Source organism: Lagopus muta, chromosome 3 (assembly GCF_023343835.1).
Source record: "Lagopus muta isolate bLagMut1 chromosome 3, bLagMut1 primary, whole genome shotgun sequence".
In the NCBI taxonomy this organism is placed as follows: Eukaryota; Metazoa; Chordata; class Aves; order Galliformes; family Phasianidae; genus Lagopus; species Lagopus muta.
The window spans coordinates 18579416-18606725 of record NC_064435.1 but is presented as its reverse complement, the minus strand read 5'-3'; the positions used below and the strand labels follow the sequence as shown (position 1 = coordinate 18606725).

The 27310-nt window shown below is 36.1% G+C and overlaps 2 protein-coding genes across 12 annotated transcripts in view; one reads left to right on the top strand and one right to left on the bottom strand.

The window, feature by feature from the left end:
• OXR1 (oxidation resistance 1) overlaps positions 1-9395 on the top strand; it is a 240885-nt gene extending 231490 nt beyond the window's left edge. For 7 of the 11 annotated variants that reach the window (XM_048939870.1, XM_048939873.1, XM_048939868.1 and 4 more), the window contains 6 exons: positions 10-90; positions 3235-3360; positions 4074-4226; positions 7617-7712; positions 8243-8316; positions 9013-9395. In XM_048939870.1, coding sequence (XP_048795827.1) covers positions 10-90; positions 3235-3360; positions 4074-4226; positions 7617-7712; positions 8243-8316; positions 9013-9148 — 666 coding nt within the window. In that variant the 3' untranslated portion in view covers positions 9149-9395. Of the gene's footprint in view, positions 1-9; positions 91-406; positions 555-1976; positions 2113-3234; positions 3361-4073; positions 4227-7616; positions 7713-8242; positions 8317-9012 lie in introns of those variants that run through there. The other 4 variants (XM_048939871.1, XM_048939877.1, XR_007375873.1 and 1 more) reach the window with 3 other exon arrangements.
• Positions 9396-9957: 562 nt separating this feature from the next.
• On the bottom strand, positions 9958-21315 carry ABRA (actin binding Rho activating protein). The gene is made up of 2 exons (XM_048939879.1): positions 18158-21315; positions 9958-14330 (listed from the first exon to the last, which is right to left on the bottom strand). Exons 1-2 carry the CDS (start codon positions 18862-18864, stop codon positions 13853-13855), a joined length of 1185 nt encoding a protein of 394 aa, XP_048795836.1. The 5' UTR covers positions 18865-21315; the 3' UTR covers positions 9958-13852.
• Between the last annotated feature and the right edge of the window lie 5995 nt (positions 21316-27310).

Genomic DNA, 27310 nt, shown 5'->3' with positions numbered 1-27310 from the left:
CATATTTAGGTAGTATCAGTGGCTGAGTATCACCGCAGGATCGATGCTCTAAATAGTGAAGAACTGCGCACACTCTGCAGACGTCTCCAGGTGCCCTCTTCAGTAGTTTAAAACCCATCTCCAGATAATTTTGTAGTGTCTTTGATCAGGGCAAGTCCCACTCTAAGGTGGGTTTGTCTTGTCTACAAACAACACTACAAGGATCCAGCAGAAAATTCCTCTGTTTTGGATGTATTTAACCGTGTAATGATATGATGGAATGCAGTAATTTTATGATGAAATTATTACTTTTGACTCTCTCAAACAGGAATTTTCTGTCAGAATTCAAAAAACTTGCTCTTAGTACTACTTGACTTGGTGTGCTGATGTCTTCTAACTTCCACTTTGTACTGGTGTGTTGTGTTAGATAGTTTTCCTAAAAAGAATGCAAAACAGGTGAAGAATCCAAAAGTGTATTACCTGGTTGCGTGGGTGTTTAATTTAATATAGCAATTATTCATCAAGAATCTCACAGTGCTTGACAAGTACGAAGCTTCACAACTTCTCTGGAATAGGTAAGTATTTTTTTTCCATTATACAAGAAAGCTGCTCAAAGTATCAAAGGCTGTACAAATGGTGCTTGCAACAGAACTTCCAGTAACAGTGTCTTAGTTCATACTTTTGGAGGCTTACTGGAATGGACTTTAACTGATTTTTGCATTCTCTTTAGGTGATCCTTTATTTCTTTGATAGTAACAATTCTGAATTGATTCGTACATCACATGTAACTTACTGATGGAAAACATAACTTACAGCTCCTTAGAAGTATGAAATATTTTGGTTTGTAATAATTGGCTGCTCAAAGTATAGAAAGTTTCCTGCTTCTGTTTGTCTTTTATCTTGGTTTTTTTTTTCACCCATTATGTAATTATATGTAAGACAATCTTAGCCCTTCTGTTTAATTGCAGTTAGTAATTAGTTAAGTCATTTGTAAGCTGCAGTGTTCTATAAATTGATAGTTAGCACAGTTCCAGAAGTTGTGTTTCTAAAGGAAAATAAAAATTCTGCAGAGAATGTTTAATTCCCACTGTGGGTGGCTGGGGGGAATGGTTGTTTCTGGTGAATGTTGGTGGGCAATCCAACAGTTCTTTCTGAATAACCTTTACCTGGGGGTCTCCAACTCAAGTTGTAAACTAACACAGAATCTGAGGCAGTGGCCTTCAGCAAGCTATGCATGCTTCAAGCAATCTGCTCTGAAGCTGTTTGAGTCTTTATGTGGTATAGGTTGCCTGACAGTTAGTAACCACAGCTGCTTCTGGAATGGCATTGTAGCTCAGTCTGCATAGTGGAAGTTGAGGAGGAAAAATATGCTCCACACGTTTCAGAACTGCACTTTGTTTTGTCACAGATCCTTTCCAACAGATACAGTTCTGTGTGCACTTATGTGCGCATGTTTTGCTTGGTGTACCTTCATCAGTATTAAGGAGTAACACTGGGAGTAAGCTTTCTCCTGTATTCCTGAACAGTGTTGAGATTTAGAGTTGAAGCAGTGGTGTGTGAGTGGCATGTAAGGTAGAAAATAATTGGGCTTTCAAATAATGTGTTCTGTAGGTAACACTCCAAAGCTGTATCTAGATTATCTCTTTGTATTTAATATGTAATGTGTGTAAATGCAGATGCTTTTTCTGATGAGACAGGAATTAGTGTGGATAGTTTACCTAGAAATACTCAACTTCCTGTGGAAAGTTGGAATGTTTTGAATTTTTAGCTTGAATGATTCTTGCTTTCTTTAAGTGCACCATTTCTTGACTTAAGAATAATACTGTAACCAAGTTGTTGTATGGATATACTTTGTACATACGTATTTTTAAGTAACAGGAGTGTAGTAGGAACTTTTTTGTGGTGTTGAGGGAAAGAAAAAAGGTGATTTTGGTTGGACTTTTTTTTCTGTGATTTTTCACCCTCTTCTGCATATGTCTGACTCCCACAATGTACAGGGGCAGGTACCTGGAATTGGAGCATTAACACTTTAACTCCCAGTGCACTACATGATGTTATGATGTGGAATACCAAAAAATGCAAAACCACGAATATGTGAAATAACGTTGCTGTCCTGTATGTTTCTTATATCAGGTATATGGCCACCACTGGTTATTGTTTTGGAAGTTGCAAGTATTTCCTTGAAATTCAGGCTTCAAATAATTTAGTCTGGCCTTCAGTGAAACTTGGTTCACGTATTCTTGTTAAGGCTTTTTTTTTTATGACTTTGAGAGACTTACCAGTAAGTCTTGCTGCAGTGACTTAAGTTGCTAACTTCCTTACCTTCCTTCCCTATCCTTTTGTCAGACTGTCTCCACAGTAAGTTTTAACCATCTCTGTAGCAACACTTATAAAAGGAAAACTTTGATTCTTAGTTGGTCTATTTCTTGATGCATGACATTTTAGCTTCAGAATGTTAATGAATGAGTGCTGAGGTAAGAAGCTGCAGTGATCTGATGAGTTTTGTGACCTTCTGCCACTTCCAGTCAATGGTAATCAACAGATCAAAAGGGTAGATATACAGGACAGCTATTTCAAACTGCTGCAGGAACATTCGATATTGTCTGTGGCAGATCTCTGAAGATCATTATGCAGCATAAGTGTTCCTGCTACTTTCTTCTCATTGCTCCTCTCTACTGAGTTTTTCTTCTCTTTCCCATAAGTACTCCAACAGATCACCTCATATAGCAGCAATCTTCATAGGACGCTATTCAGATGTTTTACTCAAGTTAACCAACAGCAGTCTTTTAGATATGTGGTAAAAATGTGGAAACTTTCACAGGTATGCTGGAAGTATTGATGCAGAACCTAATGAGAAATTAGATTGAAGTTTCAGTTCCTTTTCTGTCTGAGTATTTTATATTATACTTGAATTGGATGATATGATGAAATTAAAATGCAAGCATGTGTGTCTTTAGAAAGGCATCTGAACTCCTTGGACTGTCTGAGTTTGGGTTTTTTTTAGCATGAAACCATGGCTTTCATCTTAGTGTCTGTAATTTAATGTTAATATATTGAATACTGACTTGCTACTGAAAGCAGCAAAAGTCTTGATCAGGCCAAAGTAATGGATTTCATAACTTCCAAAGGATTTACATGGCTGTGAATTGGTAGCTGCATGATTTTAAACCTGCTGGGTGTATCCTCCCTCTAGTGGAATTGCAAATACTTACTTGCCTATGTTTTTCTGTTTGTTTGTTTGTTTTGTTTTTTTAGATAACAACAAGAGAAGATATCAACTCAAAACAGGCAACAAACATTAAAACAGACCTGGAGCCTGAGGCATTCCGGCCAAATCTTAGCGATCCCAGTGAATTACTTCAGCCTGAGCAAATAGAAAAGGTATTTACTTAGATACGTAGATATATACGTAGGCTTGGGGTTTTTTGGCTTGTTTTTTAAGTATTGTATATACTGTAAGAAATGCTATGACACAGTGTGAAACACACAAAGTAATTTATGGATTTGTGATACAAATGACTAAGCACAACGCAGTTCATGGATAAACCTTTGCCAACACCATGCCAGCACTAGGCTGCGTCTTTCCTTTTATTTTGTTGTGCCTTGACACCAGCTTCGTGATAACTGCAATTCTCACTATCCAGTTCAAGATCATCCTGTTGGATATATTTATTGAATGTTTAGATTAGGGCTTACTGTGTTCAGAGGTATGAGAAAAGGAGAGCAAGCATCCTCTATTCTGCATCTGCTACCTGTTGACTTCAGTGATCTAATAGCTCAGTGCTAATGTGTATTATTATGCAAGAACAGTTCTTTACTGTCTTTAGATAACTTTGAGACCTTACCAAGCATGTTCTTTGTTTGGTTAATCATTCTTCACTTGTGGATCACTGGTGCAGGTAGAGAAAGAAGCCTGCTTCAGACTAGAGGTAGAAAATGCACGTGTGAAATTTTAGGGTTTATCTGACGTTTTAAACTAACTGTAAAGGTTGCTTGCAGTAGCTCAGAAGAATGTAATCAGCGTTCATTTATGTATTGCATGTTCTTACAAATGGTAAAAATGAGTAAAAGGATTGTCAATATCTTGTTAACAGCTCACGAAGTCTCTTCCACCACGGACCATTGGATATCCATGGACTCTTGCCTACAGTACTGCAAAGCATGGCATGAGTTTGAAGACTCTGTATCGAACTATGCTGGGATTAGATACACCTGTGTTGTTGGTTATCAAGGACAGTGATGGACAGGTAGGAAAATGTTTGCATGGAAGCTGGGACCTGTGCAGAAAACTGGGGAGTGTAAAGGAAAGAAGGAAGAAATGTGTGCAAGATGGTTTCCTTCCTAGTAGTTAATATGAGGCTTTTGAAAATGACTTGCTAAGAAACAAGTTTTTTGACATACTTATTTTATAGGAAGTAACTTTAACACTACTAGTTCGCTATCAAACTGTATGAGTCTTACAGTGTTACTGACTTTACTTTTGAAATTTTTTTTAACATACTTAAAGCATTAGAAATAGTCTCCAAAAATTTCTGATACCAGAAGTTGAGTAGGAATGTCTTTGCCAGCTACTGCTAGTACTGCCTGGTACATTCTGTGTCTGCAGAATCTCTCTCCTTTATAAGGGCTGCAGGATCTTTGCATAATGTTATATTCCTTGATTCTCTGGCTGTGGTGTAAATTTGAGAAAGTGGATTACATCTCACCGTTTGAGTAGCAGACATTCTATGAAAATACGAACATTATAGGCAGCCTGAATGAGACTTGACTCTCTCTCTGAATGTCTGCTGCTCTCTTATGGAAGTGACAGAACCACTCTAAAATCTAACATTTCCTTTACTTATCTGTCCTGCTTTAGTAACCACTGTTTTTATTTTCAGGAAGCATGGGCTCATATCACCTCATATTATTCAGGGGGGCTGAAAACTGTAAATAAAGGATATGTTTTCTAATCTGAGTCCCAACTCACTTTTTTTTTTTTCCCCATCCATTTCCTGCTTCAGGGATCCCATACTTTACAAAAATAAAAGAAAAATTAAAATTCTAAATCTCTGCTAATGTCAAATTTTTTTCAGCTCAAGTTCTTTAAAAGGGAATTTCTTACTACTTTTAATATTGAAGGTAAAAGACTGTTCAGTAGAAGTCTTAAGTATCTCAACTGACTTGTAAGCACTTCTTTTTTGATTACTTCTCTTCTTGTTCCCTTGTTAGCTTCTCAAGATTAATTTGTGAATTCTGCAAGCTATCTAATTCCAAGTACTCATTTGTTTGGCCCAGAAAGTGTCCTTCTCCTGATAAATGCCATGTCACCAGAATATATTGCCCCTATTATTGAAACTATTCAGATGACCTTCCATATATGAATATCTGTACTTGATGTTGAAGATGTTAAGATGCAGAGACTGTGGTAGTTTGAATCTGCATATAAAATATGAAATAACTGGAATAGTTCAATCTCTTCCTGTTACTGTGGAGCTGCTGGAAAAATTTTCATGTTTAAAATGAATAATTTTCATTATTCAGATATGGACTTGTCTTTGTTTCAGTAACCAATTTTTGTTCTCTTCATGAATCTGCCTTTTTTCATTCAAATTGAGTATGGATCTTTACTGCAAAAGATATTGAGTTTAATTACCTGCGTGCAGTAAATACAACCTGAGGTCACAAAATCTTTGGCAGAGAAATTACACTCAGATTTTTTGAAGCTCCAATCTACCATTCCATGCACTTGATAACAGTGAAATATATATCTGTATCAAAGAAATACCGAGCTAATCCTTCTATGAGCTTGCATTGAAACATCTTCCATGTTCACTTCAGTGGTGCAGAAATTTGTACTTCTTTCCATGGAACTTCAGGGTTTCTGGCTGAGTTTAACAATGCATTTGAAACTGATATATGCCCTTGAAAAGTGAGTACACTTAGCTGGCTAATACTTTATTTCATCTGCTTGTCAACAAAGTTTAAAATTGTTTGCATATTCCTACAAAGAATCTTATTTTTAGCATGTAAGTATTGTTCGCAAGTATTCTCCAAGGTAAGGAATCTATTAAAGGTAGCAACATTCTTGAAAATAAAAAACAATAAGAAGGCTTCTTTAGGTTCTATTGCATTAAGGAAGTTCAATATGTAAATATTCTCTCTTCTGCTCCATAATAGTGGGATGTCTATATTGATTGCAGGAGATTAGTGGATGAATTCAACAAAAAGGATTCAGAAATGTCATGATTGCTCTCAGTCAGACTTAAGGCACAGTCTGATGTGCATTAGCAGGACCTTTCAAAGAAAACTATCTCTGAATCTCTGATAGTCTTCTAAAGAATAGGAAATATTGTCTCATAAATGGTCATTGGAAGACTGTATTGAGTGGTGGAGGATGTTTTGTTTCTTAATGAACACAATTATTGCACAATTATAGGCTTTCTATTATTTATTTCAACTGGAATTACAAAGATTCTGAACAGAATTTTTCTGGACAATGTAAAATTGCTGAGAAATAAATGAAGTTTGTAACAGCAGTTGTTCTGACCTGATAATATAAAATCAAGCCAACTTGGACGCAGTCTTAATTAGATGCTTGTTAGCCATATGTAAGCCTTGAGTTCCTGCTCATATTGTTTCATGTCTGTTAATGACTGCTATAGAGCTCAGTATGGAATGGAATGCTTGGAAAACCTGTCTGTGACTGTGCAGCTTCTTAGGATGGGCAGAAGAAAACAATTTGTTCTACATCCTGAACGTAAGATATATGTTCAGGACATGAGCTTCAGTGCCTCACTCTCTCACTCTCATCAGTGCTTTGCTTCTCTAAGGCTCACTATGTAATATGAATAAAAAACACAAACTTTATGTAACAGGAAATGAAAAAATAAGCAAATGAGTGCTATTGGACTGCATTGGTGTTCACTTCTATTTCCTCTTATAGATGTTGAAACAAGTTTCCTGCTAGCAATGGAAATACTAATTTGGTGCTTTGTGAAGTGCACTTGATTTTTGCCTGATTATGTCAGATGCTTTTGCAATTATTCTCATTCCTGAGAAATCAATAGCATTTAAATTAAATTTTAAAATGCAGTAGTCAGTCCTCAGACATTCTTTTGACTACTGTTGGAATGTTCTTATTGCTAAATATTATCTTTTTTTTTTTTTTACTATCTAAAAGGGCTTTAGTTTAAGTCAGTTAACACTGTAAGACAGGGTAACTGTTGCTTATTTCTTATTTGGTTTAGAAGGAGTAAGTTACACAAAGAATAACAAGTCAGTTACAGCTATGAAGTTGCTGATAGTATCATAGCTGAAGTGAAAGAGAGAAGTACATAAGAAGTAATAGAACATTAAGTTTTAGAATATGTACATTCTTTCTTAGAATTTCCAAATTCAGTTTTTAACTCTTTGATTTTTATGTTCACTTCTTAGTGAGTGGAAGTCCTCTTATCTTCCATTTGTGCTGCTATGTACCAGAATGTAAATCAATGCACTCAGTAGCATGATAACACATAAGGTTTATATTCCTGTATTAAATTAAAAATCTGGTAATATTTACAATCTGACTGATCTGTTTATCTGTTATTATCAATCATTACAGATTCTCAGATGCTCTGTAGTCTTTAAGTACTTTCTTTTATGTTTTCATACAGATTTTTGGTGCACTAGCATCTGAACCATTTAAAGTGAGTGATGGATTTTATGGCACTGGGGAGACCTTTCTGTTCACGTTTTCTCCAGATTTTGAGGTAAGAAGCTGCAACTTGCTATGCATTGACCTTCCTCCTTCCCAACATCTGATATGAATTATCTCTTAAAGTACTATCTGAATAAGTTTGAGCAAATAATCAGAAAATCAGTGTTCAGTAAATGTAGTGTGTGCCTAGTGAAACTGACTCGGTTATGCTGGATATTTTTATAGCATTTAAAATTATGCCAGATCTCTGTCTGATAAGTTGAAAAGGACTTCATTTTAAAGGTTTTATCTTTAGTGTATTTTTTTTTTTAATTTTTCACTATGCAGAAGAATTAGTGTTCCAGGAAGAGTTACTTAAAAGTGGTGTCATTTTAAATAGTATAAAACGTAGGGAAAACGTAGTACTACTTCTATGTGTGCATATACCTGTTTCTATACAGAACTTCTCTGTATGCATTTTATAACTTCATTAAATTACCAGTTAACATCTTTATTGGTGTTTGATTGTCTTTATGCCTAAACGACAAGTTTGCATATTTTAATATTACAATATTGCATTTTTTTGTTTGTTTTTTTCATTAGGTTTTCAAATGGACAGGAGACAACATGTTCTTCATTAAAGGCGACATGGACTCCCTTGCTTTTGGTGGAGGAGGGTGGGTTATCATTTGTCATTAGGAAGAATCTCAACTGTTTGTGTGCATCTTTGCACCTTCAAAAAGAATTCAGAATTTATTTCAGTTTGGTATCTCATTGCTCAGAAGTTACCATTTGAGAATGATCTAGTATGTCTTATGCTTAACTTCTAATGTTTAGTAGACTTAGGAAGGACTTCTGTCATCAGTGTAGTTGACATCAAGTTTCAACCATACAAGGCTATCATACCTTAAGTGCTCTAACTGCATGTGTCCTGGTATATTCCAGATAGACACAAGTTACTTAAGTTTCTGATGCATGTGAATGTGAGAAATACCTACAACATACAGAAGAAGGGGCTTGAATTTAAATTTTATTATCCCAAGGCATGTCAGCATCTTCAGAAATTGATGTCTCATCCCTTTTTGCAGCATTCTTCTCACTGCTGTTATGCCAGTTTCTTAATACAAAATGAAGGGGATGAAAGCTGCATTATTCTGGTTAACTTTTTATTCTGTATATTCAGAAAAAAGTATTCTTAAAATAAGGAAGAAAAATCTTTGCAGCTTTAAGTTTATTAACAGCTAGGAAGTACCTGTGTTGATTTCTATTCTATGATTTTTTTTTTTTGTTTCTAAATTACGAATGAAAAAAATGCATTTAAAAGTTTGTTAACTCCCTCAATCTTTTGCTTTAATATGTTGTATGTTTTGCAGTGGGGAATTTGCTCTTTGGCTCGATGGGGATCTCTACCATGGAAGAAGTCATTCATGCAAAACATTTGGGAATCACACACTTTCTAAGAGAGAAGACTTCATTATTCAAGACATAGAAATTTGGGCATTTGAATGAGTTGTAAATGAGAACTATTTCTACAGGGTATTGTCCCAAACCTGAAATTAATCAATGCAGCTTGAAATCTCTATGAGCAATATAATGCACCAGTTTACTTTTTTTTTTTTTTTTCAGCATGGCCATTTAGTTATTTTGCAATAGTGGACTTTTTTCATGCTTCTTTGACTGCAATATACTGTCTTACTTTTTCTAAGCTGTAGAAACAAACAAAAAAAAAATGCAGACTGTGGACTAAAAAAAAGAACATCAGTTACTTCGATCCTTGCAGTCTATAAAACTTCATCATCTTTTTACAGTTGCCTCCCAGGTTTCCCACACACATCTTTCTGTAAATCCTACTGGGGGCTGCTTCATTGAATATAGGTTATTATTTTTGTATTTAAATTTTATCTGAGAATGAAGTTGCCCTCTATGATGTATGTGAGTAGAAAGCTGCGTGTAGGTACTTGGAAGCAGTACTGCAGTGATTGGTCTGGACCAACAACGGATAATACTGTTATGGTGCCACAGAGGAGAAGCCTTGCATTCCTTCTTTGACACATACTGGTACACTTCTGGTTGAGTTAAAAGACATCCAAAGTCAACAGTGCCATTTGTCTCAATTTTTTTTTTTTTCACATTAAGAAAGTGAGTTAAACAGTGTGTTCTAGCTTGCATGATGGCTGTATTAGTGTTTTGCACATGGTGTTAATGATCTGCAGGTTTGGGACAATAACTGACAATATTGAGCTACATGGCAAAGACTTAAAAAAGTAAATAATAATAATAATAATAAGGGAATGTAAAAATGTAATAGTTCCAGAATGTAATAGTTCCAGGAAACTAAAAGGCTAAGGCAGGTGAAACTCAAGACAATTTGTAGCTATAGCAGGGCATTAAAAGTACAAAGACTATGAAACAAATGCATCTTTCAACATAGTGTCAGATATATACTGTTATACTCTTGTAGCTGTGTAGCACATCAACTCCAAGAATATAGCTTATTCCTGTCCAAAGAAAAAATAATTGTGATGTTTTTTTGAGTGGGTCTATGTTGTAAATTTACAGTTAGCACCAGCTCTGATTAAAATGAGACAATGTACTATAGGTAGACAATATTGTAATTCAGTAGACTTGTGGAATATGCAAACTTACTGTCATGTGACCTCAAAAAATGACAGACTAGTACACAGTTCCAGTAGCTCTTGTCCACTTTTGTAGGAAAGTTGATAAGCCATTGTGGCAATAACAGCTCAACAAAATTGTTTGTTTCAAAGCTTTTAATCTATGTTCTGCAAAAAAGAAAAAAAAAGAAAAAAATTGCTGTTAAGTGTGACAGTGACTGACTTTGTGCTGAAATTTCAGCTATTTCAGATAAACATTGTATATTATCTTGTAAATTAATGTTTAAAGTAGTTTTGTTATTATAGAAAAGTGTTGATTGACGGGTTGCTTATAGCACTTTAAATTATTCTAGAAATGGAATAAAGGCCAAATGAATTGGCTTAAGTAGATGTAGTTGTATATTTCAAAATATTTAGATATTGGAAAGTTTTAAAAATTTATTTGAAGACAGTTTACTGCTATGGTAATGAGAGGGCAGATGGTTCATCTTATAATATGCTAATGCTCTATATGAATAGAAATACAGGGCTTTGTTTCCTGTCTCTGTGTATAGCTCTTTATCCTTATTAGAACTTAGTACAATGTGTAGACTAAATGTTTACAAAATAAGAAAGTGTAAATAAACTAAAATGGCTTTTCTCCCTTTGGTCTTCCACAGCAGTATTATTGTCTTTGTGGAGTTAAGACTGATTATTGCAAAAAGAGAATCCTGTAATGGATTTTAAATACTCTAAGGTCACAGTGATGTATAGCAAATAAATCTAAATCTATGTAAAAATAAACTTGAGTTGGGGTTTATTCAGAATTTGGAGCTTGCTTAGGAGCACAAATGCAGGTTATTGTTGTTAATTTCATAACTTCACAGAATATATGGAATTCAGTTGCTCACCCTTAAGCACTAACGATCATTTCTTACTCTTTTGATGTGCAATAAGTATTTAGAAAATATCTGGCCAAAATTTGCAAGAGTGTTAAAGAGGGGGAGCAAAAATATAAGTGCAGCTGGTTTTGTTTTCTCAAGAATCTGTGCCTTTTTAATGTCCCTCTTTCTTTCTAGTAATATCAAAAGATAAATGGCTACTAGAAGTATCAGATAGAATTGTGTGAGTTAGAAGGGGCCCCTGGAGTTCTTAACTTTGCAATTAACTCAGCTAAATAATATTGTCAACAGTTTCAGTCTACATTTCTGTAATGCCCTGGGAGGCAATATTGATTCATAAAGCAGTATTGGTTGAGGCAGGTCCCCTCTTTCCATGCCTGAACTGCTGCTTGCTCATCTGCTGCATGCATAAGATTGCACAGAACACATCTGAAATATTAGGGAAAAAGAGAGAGACTTTCAAGGTTGTCTCCTCTCAGTCTTCATTTTCGAAAGCCCAATGGGAGGTGGTGAGATTAAAATACATTTGTCAGCCAAGAAAACTATGATGAGCCTAATCTGTTGTGTTGCTTTATAATAGGATGGGATTTCTTGTGAGCAGAAATATGATGTGATTCAATTAACATTTCACAGAATTATAGCACAGGTGAGGTTGACGGGGGCCCAGACCCATGCGTGCATCACTTCTGAAGGTCTCCAAGGAGGAGACCCCTCAGCCTCAGGGCAGCCTGTTCTTCCTTGGTGGTGTATTCTTTGTACAGGTATCTAATATTCCAACTGTTTCATTTTCATGTTCCTTGAAATCATCTTCTGATGCTTCTGACAGAGAAAGCTCCATAGGAAAATACTTTAACAGCCTGTGAACAGGAGAAGGTAGTCATACTTCAAAATAATCTATTACTGTTCTACTTCTGAGAAGATGAACGTGTATTTCTTTTCTGGTGTTTGAGAGAAGGAGCCAAAGAAATGAATATTTTATTTATAATTCATATATTTCTTTGACAAGCAGACTTTCTCAAAACAACTGTAAGGATAAGGTAAAAATATGCCAATATCTAATTATTACATTTTGAAGTCAGTTGTGCAGATCTATTTGAGTAGTCTGAGAGATCTCAATATAAATGCCAAAGAAATGCTATTGAATTCTACTAGAATGTTTTTTCTTCCTTATATTCTCAACAAGTTACTGTGCCTCAAATAATGTTTTATGCCAACTTACATTAAACACTTAGTAACCGGTTCTTGCATCACTTGCTGTTAAAATATATAATTCATATGTTCATTGGATGTTCAAACTGGAATACCTGTAGTCTCATGATATGTTAGCAGCATTAGTTTTATGACAGTCAGGATGTTCATTCAGCCTTCTGTAAGAAAATATTTGCTCTTTCAGCTTGAATGTTCAGAGTCTTCTGAGGGGGGGAGAAAACTTTTCTCATTATGCAAATTACTTATCCAGGTCTCTTGTTGTGTAACAAATGCTTTGCATAGAAAATGTTCTTAACAGCATAGGGTTTGTTTGTTTGCTCTTTTTGGTTTTTCCACATTACACCGGTGGCATTGTGATCCATCTAATCCAATAAGCTGTATAAGCCTTATAGAGTTCTCGGATTTGGGTAAAAGGCAAAACACAGTTTTTAGACACTGGACTATTTGTTCATCGGGATGCATTTCTCTTCAGCATCCCCTACTCAAATACACAATTTCAGCAATGTCAGAATAATTAAAACAACAAATACTGTAGAATTAGGCTGGTGTTTCTGGATACTGCACAACACCACTTCCCTTGAAGTCAGTTGTTTTCAGGTCTGGAGAACACTGCTTCTGTATCTTTTCTCATAGGAGTACATTTCAGTAGAAGGTGTAATCACTTGTTCACTGTAAACATCAATACAATTACATGACTGTTCCTTTTACATTAGGTGTTATTTCCCCCCGTATTTACAAGAAAGATATTTCCATAGTTATTCCCTTCTCATGTTTTCTACATCCTTTCTAAACACTTTGTCCTTCATGGCTGATGACCAGAAGGCACAAAATAGGCTATAACTAAAAAACATTTAATAAATTATATAAATTATTAAATAAAAAAGTCTTGCTTATAAAAGATTTGTCTTAGTTTCTGTGATATCTAAGAGAAAGTTGGCGGTAGCTGTCACTGCAGTAGTATTTGCTTATATTATTTGTAAAATAAATTCGTCATCCTTGGTTGTGTACAAATAAACCTTTTTTACATGCACTGAAATAGATTAGTTGGAAAATATGCACATAAGATCAAAAATTTGGTCTGAGTTTAGTTCGTCATTCTGCTTCTGATCTGGTGTGGTTTATATTCCCTGTTTAAATAGTTGAGAGGAACTTGAATGTAAGAATAAGTTAAAATAAGTTTTAAAAAAAAAAAAAATGGAATTCATTTATAGCCATTTGTGTTCTTACAAGTTTCTATATTTATCTGCTTATGTTTTTTCTTTTTTTCTTATTTGCTTTGTGTATAGTAATTAACTGAAGTGTCCTGGCAAGCTTTCCTGGTATAGGAAAAAAAAAATTTCATTTGGATGCTTATATTTATTATGCAACAGTTATAAAGCTTGTATTTAGAAAAATGCTCAATGAATTTTCTGTCCAGGGACTGGAGCAAATCTTATATTCCAAGTGTGCGAAAGCTAATAGCAGAGGAAAGATGAGGTTTTCCAAGGCGTGTTGCTCTTGGAGCATGCTTATTTTAATAAAGTAATTATGACGTTGTCATCCCTTCCTTGCCATAACATTTCTCCCTCAAAGTCCACCAGCCCATGTTTCCTGGCTCTCATGAGAATCCCAACAACCTTATCTGAAATACGAACATATCTCTCAAAGAGTTCTCCAAAAGTGACTTGGATCTTGCCGTCACTCCGTGGCTCAGCCATGGTTTTAATGATGAAACACAGGTCTCTAATCTCCCTGTGAATGTGAGCCTCTGCTCTCTTGGCCCTTTCAGCGGTTTTGGTGCCTTCCTTGGGCCGGCCGTAGCCTTCGTCTCCTTTGTGCAGGCGTGTGGACATGGCCAGTTCGTGGTCAAAATCTTCACTGAAGGGATTCAGCTTCTGCGTTATGATGTGCTGGTCTGCCCATTCCTGCCATCTGTTCTTCAGGCTGCTAACGGGACTGTACTTCCTATGAGCTTTGATGCTGCTTTCTTCATTGCACTTGTTCATGCTGGAAGAGACAAGGCATTTCAGCTTTGCATTTCATAATTCAATTACGATTCTGCTGCTGATCTTTTTCAATGTGTACATGTATATCGTTTTCTAGAGCAGATGGTAACCACCAGGTGGCATATTTTCCTCAGTTCTAAACTAATTCTTTAGGAATCTTTAGTCAAGATTTCAGTTGGCCCTGAAAAGCAAATTCACCGACAGCTTGATTTCATCTTTGGTACCGCCTTCAAGTCTAGATTTGAGTCCAGAGTTCATATTCTCACTGGTAAGGGTGCAAGGCTGGAAGAAACTTGAAGCTACTAATCTTCAGAGATCTTAACTGATGTTGTATTTGTGTGTGTGTGTGTGTGTGTGTGTGTGTGTGTGTGTGTGTGTGTATATATATAGCAATATCACTGAATGAATGGCTGCAGGCAGGCTGGCTGTTGATGTTCTTTCCTCTTGTGGCCAGTGTCATGTTGTGAGAGAGTCTGAGCTAGTCTTTGTGCTGTCTGCATCCTGTCACTGTGTTGCCTAGAGAGTATATTGTGCTGTGGCTATACCAAAGTAATTTGTTTTCTAATATTTTTAGTCCCCAGAAGGCTGCAGTTGGCAGTACTGGGCAGTGCTGGTTCAAGTGCAAACCCCTCATGCTTAGCATAGAAGATGTTGTAGGAGATTGAACATTCTTTTCAGTTCTGGAGTTCCATTCGCTTGCCTTAGCTGCATTGAGAAATTGTACTGGAAAGCTCCAAAAATACTTCATAGTCAATATGATAAAAAGCACAAGAAGAATCAGGCTGCTCCGTCTTTCCAGGGCCCCTCTGAGAAAATCCTGAATCTGCAGTTCCCCATGTAGAGAGGAGAATCTGGCAGTAAGCGAGATGGCTAAGCTCTATAAAAGCTTTTTAATGTCATTTTATTTGAATTGTCTAGTGAGTTTTCTCACCTTTTCCTACTGAAGCCTTTATTTCTCTTTTCAGGCCTCCTCAGTGGCTGAGAAAAACACCGCCATATCGATCACTTTGCTTTTATCATGCTCTGTGTGGGTTTGGAAGATCAATATTGTTAATCTTTTAATGTATTTGCTAGCTGTAACTGCTAAAGTGCAATTTTCCTCATTGCTTAAGTTGTTGATGAGTTAATGTAGTAAACTATCATAGACCTGGAATCACTTTTTTCATGTCTGTGCAGCACATAACAATGGATTGGGATCCAAATTGAAGATTGTGAGCTTTAACGTATTGTAGTAAGTCAGCTATGAGTAACGAGTATCCTGCATTAACAGGCTACTGTTACGCTAAGCGATAACACTGATTGCATCCTGAACTTGCAGGAGGACAGCATCCATGTCCTGCATTCTGTACTATTCTGTTTGCAGGAGAGGAGCAGAACTTCTTGGTTTTGAATTTCTTCTCTTCTTTAGGAGTCCCTTTGACTCCTAAAATGAAAGAAGTAGTACTTACTAAGCCTGTGGAAGTTAACATTCATTCAATGAAGGAAAGCATTCTGAAAGCAGCCTGATTGCAGTAAACATTGAAGCTGGAAGTCATGAAAATGCAGTTCACACCGATTTTTTTTTTTTTCTTTTTTTTCTTTTTTTTCCTGGGATATAGTATGGAAAACAGGAGATGTGCTTTAACAATTGTATACTTTTGGACTTTTTGATTTAATCCAACCGAGAGGTTCTTAAAAGTAACAGACTGAAATAATGTATTCTGAGGCTATTAAAGAAAAAAAAAACATAAAAGAATAGTAGTTTAAAAAAAAAAAACAAACATCCAGTCCTGCTGCTGGCACATTAAATGAAGAAAATGATTCCTGCAGATTTCAGTGGAAGGGATAGCAGTGTGATAAGTGTGATAGGATATTATTTCTGTCTTTTTCACTTCAGTGCTCTTCTATTTTCCCACAGGTAACAGGCATATGAGAAAACATGTAAGTTTTAAAAGAAAGATAGATGATTTGCCCATACTGTAACGTTTTTAGCAAGCAATTTGTTTTAATTGGTGTTATTTACAGGTAATATGCTGCAAACTTATCCCCTTTCCCCCCACTATGTGAAACCTTTGTTTTAATGCTTTGTTCTTGAGCTCATTTCTGTATAAGGACTGCACTGGTCTCCCAGCAGTAGGCACCACAGACTTTAAAGCTCCGGGTTGCTGGAGAGCTATTCCAGTTAGACCCGTAACAATTTGTTCCTTCTGAGAGATGACTGGTCTGTTACATTGCAAAGCATCAGGAAGTGGTGTCCTGGTGCCAACCCCTGACCTTCTTGCAGGCTCATGAGGACAGGCCCTGGCCCATCTGCAGTTAAGCCTCAGCAAAGACTTAGCACACCCTGCCCTCAGAGGCTGTGCCCTCCTTATTCACACGTTTAAAGTTAGATGTGAGGTTGTACACCAAAACAGTTCAGGCTTGATCATTCGTTCATGCCTTCTGTCTATGCTCTGTGACATCACAGTGTTTGTGAAGCAGAGCAGTGGGGCAAATTGTGCCATATCTAATGGCTGCCTACAGCTTCCCTTCATGAGGCATGCAGACCTTTTCATCTTTTGCTGAGAAGAGTGTGATGAATGAGTTTGGCAGCTACCCTCTGGCAAGTCTGGCTCCAGCACAGCTGTTTGTAGCTGTCTTCTGGAAAGGTTGTTCTGCCAGAGCTCTCAGGGAAACAAGGATTTCTACCAGCTTCTGCTGTTCCTTGGCTGTCTTGGGACACTCCTCAGGCTGCAGCTGAACCTTACTTGTTCATTACCTGGTTCCAAATGAAGCTGCTGTTATGTAGTAATCTTCAAGCACAGTCCTCTTATTGAAAGAAGTCCTTCCCAAAACTGTCTGTTGCTATGATTTTGATTGCTACTTAATTCAAAATTCTTAGTGGAACTAGTAAAATCTACTTCTGTAAGTAATAGATTCTGCTTATTGCTTTTTGTTCGCACCAGTCAGAAAGTTTGTATGTCAGAAACTTCCATGTTTGAGGTAAATTCTTTTTTTTTTTTTCTATTGATACTGGAGAGAGGCTTTGAATTTGAAGAATTTATCAATGATTTAAAAATTCTTTTTGTCAAGTGTTTTATAACATGATTTATAAATTACTTATAACACAGCATGATTCAAATCAAACTTCAAATCAAGTAGTAAGGCTGGATGCTTTCTAATATGTATTTGAGGTCCCATTCTTTGAGCTGGTGAATTCCAATTTCCAAAACTTCCAAGGAGGAGTAGTGAACCCAGCTTTGGTTGAGATTTACTTAGAAGTAATTCCAGCTGTATCTCTTTTTGGACATTCTGTGCAAATTATGCCTAAGAATGTTTGCAGTTTGTACAAAGCAAAATAAGTATTTGGAAATATTATTTGCTTAAGAACATTTCTTCAGACTTGGTATTTGCAGAAATAAATGAATAGCTGTGGGTTCTTGATGTGGAACAAAATGTTAATCTGGAATATGGACTAAAACATTAAGAAATAAGTGGTGGCTTAGATGAACCAATAAATCTAGTGTCAAATTTAGCGACATTTCCTAAATATAACTTCCCCCTTCTCTAATGTGTGTAGTCCTTGAAACCCGAGTCTATAGTCAGATGTTACCAAGGATTACGCCACTTAAACGTAGATATGTGAATGGTTTTCTGGATAGGTTGTTTTTGGTTGTTGGTTATTTTCACTCTCTTTTGCATTCAAGAGAATGCTTTCTCTTTGACCATGTTCTGTGATTTTTATTTATTTATTTATTTATTTATTTTTGTCCTGATTTCATTTCCCTTCTCTCTCAAGGAATTTTGGTCCTGCATCATGGCCTGCTGATCTGACTATTCCTGATACTGTAACAAAGGTGTTTTACTTACAGAGATGGTTGTTTGACCTTCACAGGGATCACCTCTGGCTCAAGTCTGTCTTCTGCTTCCCCATAGCCACTGTCTTCTGCATCCATGCTGTCATCGTGGCACTTCAACAGCAGTTCTTCCCTAGTTCCTAATTTGTCCTTCTCTTTAAAGCCCTCAATGGCGTCTGATACTCTGTTTGAACATTTTCTCCTTATAGTGGGAGATAATTTCCCATTAAGAATTTTGTCGATACCATTTGATTCTTCTATGAACTTGGTCGTCTCTGAGCCGCTGTGGTTGTTCTCATATCTGCCACTGAGGAGGCTGACATCACTTGCTCGTTCATAGGCTTTACTTACAACAGTTTTCAGCACCTCTTTGCTTTTAATGTTGAACTTTTTAAGAGCTTCATCAGATTCTCTTGACCTTTTTTCAGCATTTGTTGCCGCCAGTTCATTTGCTGAGGATTTTTCATCGTCCCTCTTGGTAGATGGAACTGGCCATTTTTCAGAGTGTCTTTCTTGCACTGACTGAGCTGATGCATCTACTGCAGTGGGGACCCACCCGGGGGGTTCTTGGGCTTGCTTTACGTTGCGGTCACTTGCCCACTGCTGCCATCCTCGAGCTAAGCTGAAGACAAGGCTGGCGGTTCGGATCTTGTGGACAGCTCTTTTCACAGGAGTCTTGCTCGGCTTCTCTTCAGGGCCCGTGTTGCTGTCTGCTGCCATTCTGCTGTTTAGCTTTCTGCTAAGTACCTCCTGAAGGAACTTTCTGAAGCAAGTAACATCCAGCGAAGAAGCAGCAGAGGTTTAAATAGAAGCTGGAGCAGTTTGTGTCCATGGAAAATATGTGAAACACTTGTCACAAAGATACAGTATCCTCACCGTGACGGAGTTCTTTTTTTAAAACGGGTTCACATTTCATCACAGCAGATGAATGATGCATGGTGTAGACAGGGTGACATAGGCCTGCGCAAGAACAGTGAGAAATTCACAGCTTCTTTGGGCTTTCTTCCCTGGGACTGTTCAATTCCCAGTTTGTTGGTGAGTGACTTGGTCTTCTGGAAGTGCATAACTTGGGTTAAAGATATTGAACAAGGTGTCTGAAATGGCTCGTGTTAAATGCTGTCAGTTGCTGACAACTTTGGCCAGAGGAGAGACTGCTCAGCATCACAAGTGCAAGGTTCCCTTACAGTATCAGCAGCTTATGAATGAGACATTTTTAGATGCATTTTCTAAAATGATACTAGGTAATTTCATGTTATTGCGCATATATCCAAGAAAAATAAGTTGTTTATTTTTTTTTTTTTCTACGAGATATCTACATGCTCTATTTTTTTTCTTATCTACTTATGTCTGCCTAGAAGGGCTGCAAAGATGATAAAAGCTTCCACAGGGGAAAATGAGAGGGGCGCTGAGGTCTCTTGTTTTCGGCCCAGAGCAGAGGAGCTGAGGGGAGGCCCGATGGCGGCTGCAGCTCCTCATGAGGATCGGAGGGGCAGCGCTGAGCTCTGCTCCGTGTGACAGCGACAGGGCCCGAGGGAACGGCATGGAGCTGCGTCAGGGGAGGGGCGGGTGGCGGTCAGGGACAGGGGCTGCAGCGGAGGGCGGCGGGCACGGAACGGGCTGCTGAAGCTCAAGAAGCATCTGGACACTGCTCTTAGACATATGGTGTGATTTTTGGGTGGTCCCGTGTGGAGCCAGGAGTTGAACTCAGTGATCCTTATGTATCCCTTCCGACTTGGGGTATTTTATGATTCTGTGATTTACAATGTATCTGTAGGGGGTCTAGGAACACTGTCGTGTTTGATGTCAGCTAAGAGTTAGTGAATTGCTGTTTCTAGTCCGAAGGTGAATATAAGAAGTCTGACTTGATTAGATGGATGAATGACCTAATTTTTATTTCAGGCTTTGAAAAAAAACGAAGTGAAACCTATTTCATTTCTGGGTTTTTTTCAAGGATGTTGTGTACAAAAATTATAAAAAAATAATATTTAGTTGTATGTTATTCACACCAAAATTATTCTTAGTATTTACAATATAGGAAAAAAGAAATTGTTTCTTTTTCATTCTAGAGGACTTTCTGGAGAGCAGGCATATTTGGATTTATAAAATTATTTGTTTATTCGGTGAATTGATACATCAACTGTTACATAATAATAAACAATTTCGGAGTTATAGTCTTATAGTATCTTATTTCCTACTATAATGTTCCCTAAATGGGAAACGAAAATGGCATTGCTTTTTCCATTCATCATACCTTGCAACACAGTGACTGACTTGCCATGTGGCAGTCAGGCAAACTGAACTTGAAGGAATTCTGTTGGCTTCACTGATGACGTACCAGAGATAAATATGGACTCCTACTGCTCTGCTTCTTTCTCTTCTCTCTATTAAAGGCTGCACTGTTGGAAATAGGTTAGATCATATTTAGTTTCTGTTTAATAATAAAAGGCTTAATCATACCTTTGACTTCCAGGCAGAATTCCTCATTAATCTCTTGGGTCATTTCCTCTTCAAAACTGATGACATAATGTAGGTTAGTGTTGCTATTTGATATTTACTCATACTTTTTTTTAGAAAGAAATGTATGACCTCAGTATACTGTACAATCTTAGCTATTACCAGCTGCATCATAATTCTGATATGGCATTGTGAGGTGTACTGGGACAACCTGATTAAGAAGTGTGTCACTGAATGTTTATTATTTCTAAAGGCTAGTTAGGAATTGGAGCTTCTTGTGTTTAAAAGCACACTGGTGCATACATGCACAAGTACAGGGTGATGCATGTTCCTTAATTGCTACAGAAGATGAAGTTGAAAGAAGAGTATAATGTGTGTAGGATATAAAGAACACAAGCTCTTTATGTCATTTCCTATGATTCTTTGAGGATAGAAGTGGCCAGGACTTTAAGAATGCATTGTTACAAAACTGCATTCTGTTTTGTTCTGTTTGTTTTATGTTTGGCATGATGAATCTGATTTTTAATGCCCGTTCCAGTGTTCTTGCAACTTCAGTCACAGGGTCATAGAATGGTTTGGGTTGGAAGGGACCATAACAGTCATCTAGTTCTAACCCCTGTAATTCATAAGCGTACTGTTTGTTCCATTTGTGGAAATGAGCAAAAAAAAAACAGGTAAGTTTAAAGAAAACAGTGAGCACATCCAGTTTGTTGGATAGTTATTTGTTTTCATGTGGTTTTCCAGTTAATTTTGTACTATTCCAGTGATTTTTGCAGATGTGACAAAAAAAGAAAACCAATGTTGCATTTGCTGCACTTGCTCATCCATAAAAGATGGCTGTGTTTTGCTATAAAAAAGAATTAAAATCTGTTTAATGTGGTTTTTCAAGTCAAAATTGTTTGTACATCTCCTTGCTGAAGGGCTCTGCTAGATTTATTACTGTAGTTGAGGTTCTTCTTTACTCTCATGCCATCTCTGCACATCGTTGTCTTGAAATTCTGTTCACAGTAATAAAAAAGCATTCCACTCCTTAGAGTTTGGAAATTATAAGAATTTCTAAGAATTTATGAATAAAGAGAATTTGTTTTTCTAATGGGCTTTGATGTACCAATCATTGTCTCACAGACTTAGAGCTTACGAAGTTTAGTTAAATGGCAGCAAAAAGTCACGGACTATTGAAATTGAACACCAAGATCCATGTTGCATGATAGTATGTTAAACATATGGTTAGTTTAAATTTGCCACTATTTTAAGCTGAAGTTTTAACATCAGCTTAGGCCAGTGAAACTTTGAACTAATTATTCCATGACAAATAAATTTATTATATTTAATTTTAGAGTGTATAATCATGTCTTGAAAGTATTTAATGGTACCTTTTTTATGTATGACATCTCCAGTGAGAAGTCAATCATGAGAAGTCTAAGTAAAGTTTGAGTCATCCAGTCAGATTTACACTTTGTGGGTTGATTGCTTATGTTTCACTGCACTAACAGTAAATTTTTTTGAACATATATACACATACAATTTTTTTAGTGGCCAATTGCACATCTGAATGTCTGTGCCTAACACCCCTACTGGCTCTTCTAAAAGCCAACAGCCAGCTACTAGGGTATGCCTCATGTTCTAATGTGCAGCAAGACGTGGTGACTACATTATGGACTTGAGGCACAATTTATTACAGAAGGTGTATGGGAGGAATCATGTCTGGAGCAGATAAATAAATGAGTAGGCTTGACATCCGTTTTGGAATTCAGTCTCTGACATCTTGAGACATGTCTTCTCAAGTTCTTAGGTCCTCACTGCTCCTTTTCAATTTCTGCACTGCAGTCTGATTTCCTGAATCTGTACTCATGAAGGACCAGCTGAGAGCTTGCCACTGTTAGTAATAGAAATTGAGGGTTTTTATTTGTTACAAAGCTTTTTTTTTCCCCCCCATACATTAATTGTTGTCTGCAGTTACATGTTTTTCGAAGCTGTAATGAAGAATATTATAATTAGAGTAGTGTAGAATATTAACAGTCTCTGAAGGGCTGGTTTGTTCTTTTCTTTTCTTTTTTTTTTTTTCCAAGGATACTTAATTTTAGAAAAAAGACAATATCCTTCATTCATCACTTTACCTTATCAGACAGTGTACATAAGTTATTCTATTGTTATGACATTCTATGTCAAAACAAGAAATTTCATTTTCAAACAGTTGTAAGTACATGAATGATGCTCTCTTCCTCCCCAGAGTTAGTGGTGAAGAACAAGATCAATCTGTGTTTCATGATTAAATATAAAACCAACTGCCACTATCAATAAGGAATTTCAAAACAACTTCCTTTTCCTCATGACACTGGTAGAGCATGCTGTGTCACAACATCATACATTGTCAGTGATTACAGAAAACCTGGGTAATGAGTTAGAGTTCTGGATTTGTTTTTAGAGCTTGAGTTGAATGTATCACTTCTAACAATAGTAATGAGCAACTGTGCTTCCTTCAGCGTGGGGTCTTCTCTATAGTGCTGGTGTCTGAGCTCTAAGAAATGGACCATTCTTAAGCCTTTGAACTGAATCCGCTCTTTCTTTTGTTTTTGTTTTTTAATGAAAACAGTCTACACGTTTTTTGGTGCAGTGTTTTACACTGACATCCTTTTATGTTTGTGTTTAACCTCTTTTTTTTTTTTTTTTTTTTTTTTTTGCTGAGATTCTGTTGTACTGAGTCATCTCTCCCTCTAATTAACAGGGATTCTTGAATCTGCATTTGATTATGTGTAATTTCAGGATTCAAATGTATGAGAGACTAGAGTTAATCCATGATCTATCGTGACAGCCCTCCTTTGTGAAGAAAACGCACCCAGCAAAGTACCAAGAAAACCCTGTCCAGAACCAGACCTGTAGGACTTCATTGTGGAAGAAGGGGCTGGGAGTGAAAGGAAAAAGCCTCCATCCAATTGTGCAACTAAAGTTAATGAATTGTAGAGTACAGCCCCAAAACTTATGTCATTCTGGGTAAGACAGACCTAAGTGAGAGTAAGATGAATGACCGAAGGCAGCCTTGTGTAACGTGAGCTGACTAAAGATGAGCATTCAGCATGATTTTTTTTTTTTATTATTTTTTTTTTTGCTGTAGTCTGGTAGAGAGATCTGGGTGTTACAGTGAGAGAAACCCAACTCAGGACACAGAGCTGTCTCCATATATCTTCAAGCTTCCGTATGTGTCCTCCTACTGAGGTGATAAGTCTCTGAGGTCTTTAATATATTCTTCCTCTAAAGTTGCCTTCAATTTACAGAGAAGGAAAAATAATGCTGTAAAGCAATTTGATACTCTTCCTACTTTAGCAGATAGTGCCCTTTGCTTTCCATGGGAATTGCAGGTCCACGTATCCACGACTTGATCAAATCTATACAGGAAAAGAAAACAGGCTGTAAACTCCGATTCTTCTAATATCATTGTGCCTTCAAGCACAAACACATTTTTGTCTGAATATCTGAAGGGAGTGAACAGAAAAAAAAGAAGCAAACAGTAATGAGGAAAACTCATTTAAAAGAGGAAATAAATATTTGCAGGAAGGCATTTGCATTAGGCATTTCAAACTGTTGCAGTTTGAAAGACTTCCTAAAAATTGTGAAAGCAGAAAAGTCTTTATAGGATACCTGAAAATACACTACTATTCAGAAGTATATTGATCATATCTCTTTATCAGTATCTTTTTTTTTCTTTTTTTGTAATAAGAAAATTGTTTAATATTGTATTATGAGCAATTTAATTTTGTAGTTCCAACTTGCTGACGTATCTTAGCTTACCATTTACCAAGTAATACTTTTATGGCTTTGAGAGTATGAAATTATTGGCTGCTACTGAAACATGTCCCTGAACACAACATTAGATATGAGGAATTTAAAGTCTTCACATAAATTAGCAATATGAGATGGATGGGGGCCATACCAGAATAGAACTTGAAAACAAACACCTAGATGTAATATGCTGGATAATAAATGTATTTTCAACATCTGCAAGAAAGAAATAACAAGTTAAAAAATATGTAATACTGCTGTTCTCTAAAGACAAAAGGTGTTACAATTCTGGAGATGAGATTTAATCTGCCAACTATTACTAAGTCAGTATTCCCATGCATTATGATTTGTAAGGTTTTTTTTTCTGTTCAAATTAACTGCAGATTTCTGTTTGTTGATGTTTCACAGGTATCAAGGTGACAAATGTCAGTGAAAGAAGGAGTTTTCAGTTTTTCAGGAAGTTTCCCTTCAGTCTTTTGTTCAGGGCAGTTTGCTTTAAAGCAGGACTAAATATTTTCCTTTACTTTCGTCATCAGTCTACTTAAAAAAGCACTTATTTCCAGTTATTGCTAGATATGAATCAGTTTGTTTTCCCTATTATCTTTATAGTATATCATCTGTGTTCAATAACTGATAATACAGAGTATAAAATGAACACAAAAATGAAATAAATGTGCCTTTTCCGTGTTACATCCAGTGACTCATGTAGTCAAGAACAGGTTTCTGAAGAATTCTTGAAACTCTAATTTAACCTAGAGGTTTCTATTTGTTTAATTATTGCCTTTATATGACATATTATTATTATTATATGTTATCTTTTTTTCCTTTTTTTTTTTTTTTTAAGAACTTAGTTTTGAAATCGTGTTTGAAGAAAATAAACTGAAAGAGTTGGGAGATGTTCTGAGCTCCTAAAATGCAGAAAAGCTTACACAGAGCAGCAAATAAAGGTCGCAGAAACATATTTTATATGCATATATATATAGATATAGATATAGATATATAAATATCTATATATATATAGATATATATTAATATATATAAATATATAAATTATTATATAAAATATAAAATATATATAAATATTATAAAAATAAAAAATATTATTTTTTATTTAAAAATAAAATAATAAAAATAAATATAAAATATTATATAAAATATAAAATATATATAAAATATTAATATATATAAATATATAAATAATATAATATAATATATTTATATAATATATATATATATTATATATATAATATATATATATTATATATAATATATACTATATATATTTATATATATATTATAATATTATATTTTAATATTATAATATTATATTATAATATTATATAATATATATAATATATATAATAATATAATATATAAAATAATATAATATATAAAAATATCCAGTACTTGACAATTTTCTTTAAAATGTTTGAATTCAGAACCAGACTCATAAGTAAAGAAACAGGCCATCTCAATGTTAATTATCAGGACTTTTTTGTGTGTTTTTTAATCTTGTTTCTTTATTGTTTTTTTAATAATCACTGAAGGAAATGCCTTGTATTAGCCAAAAAAAAAAAAAAAAAAAGCATTTCTGTTTTATTTTAGCAATTAAATAAAGCAATTAGCGTATTTCCAGTGCTTCCATCAGAATTAAACTGTTCTTTTGATTTCATACCCTGAGAAGTATTGAAACAAAGCGTCTCTTCCTTGTGAAAAGAGAATTCTAGGAATGTTTTTGTTTGGGTATTTTCAGGCCCAAATCTGTGTACACAGCAATATGACTCCTGTTAAGGAAGGCACCAGAATTCAGGCAAAAGCCATTCTCTGCATATGGCCAAAATCCGTTCAGCCAAGGAGGGAAAAGTCATTGCCCTTTCACCCAGCCCGGTGACTTGAGATATCGTTCACCCTGATCTGGAGATATCGGTGGTAGAAAGCAGAAATCCTCTTGACAAGTACATGACGACGATTCCAATAGCACGGGGGATCTCATTTACAAAGCAATGCCAGCACACTCGAGCTTTAAGCAGAGGATGCAGTCCCTGACCTTTGGTAACAAAAACATAATCTCTTGAGCGCTTTTGGCTGTGTCCTCTCCCCCACTATCACATTCCACTGCACCAGGCAGGACACACTATTATTTATTATTTCTTACTTAACCACCAACTGCTTTAACAGCATGCAGCTGTGTTATTGTTAGTAGAGGTGGACCCCTAACTTTACATGCCTTTAGCTAGGCAAAAGTCCTGTGGCCAGTATGTGACAGGAGTGCTGGCCCAGGAAGCTTCTTGCGTGAGCCCAGCTGACATTTGGTGTCAAGAAGTGAGTGATTGGAATTCCCAGGAGGCCAGTTGGTATTTGCACTGCTGCCTGGGTATTTCCATGGCTTGGGACTGGTCTTCAGCTGCCAGGGAAGTTAGAGCAGATATTCCCAAGGCTCTCTGGGTTTGGTTTTGATCAAAAAGATCAAGAACAAGTTATATTAAGTTACATGACTACATCCTCTTCAGGAGTCTGTCTTATTTGTTATATTACGTATGAGTAATTAAAGGACCATGCTTTAGTCACATAACTCTTTGCAAGAAAGGATGGAATGTGATCTTGACTGTCCCTCATGGATGTTATTTAAAACTGTCGATCATTTGACTACATAAAGGGAGCAACTTCTGCTTTCCTCTTGAATTCAAAGATAGGTAATTGCTGATAACAGCATACAAGCTGGGATGAACAGTTCTATGAGAGGATCATAAGTATTTCAACTAAATTTTCTCTTCAGCTTGCACACAAGTGTACTGATTAATCTTGTGTTTGATTTAGTGATTTTAAATATAGATCAGTGTATTAATATATATCGAGAGAAGGAAAAATTGGTACTCCAGTCCTTTTTCTTGACTGAATCAGTATTTTATGCACTTCCTTCACAGATGGCTTAGGC

Bases quoted from the DNA above. Each gene is read 5' to 3' on its own strand.
- ABRA (XM_048939879.1), bottom strand. From the start codon at position 18,864: ATGGCAGCAGACAGCAACACGGGCCCTGAAGAGAAGCCGAGCAAGACT. The intron at 14,331-18,157 runs GTAAGTAAAACA...TGTCTCTTCCAG, and splicing joins AAGGTCAAACAACCATCTCT to CATGAACAAGTGCAATGAAG.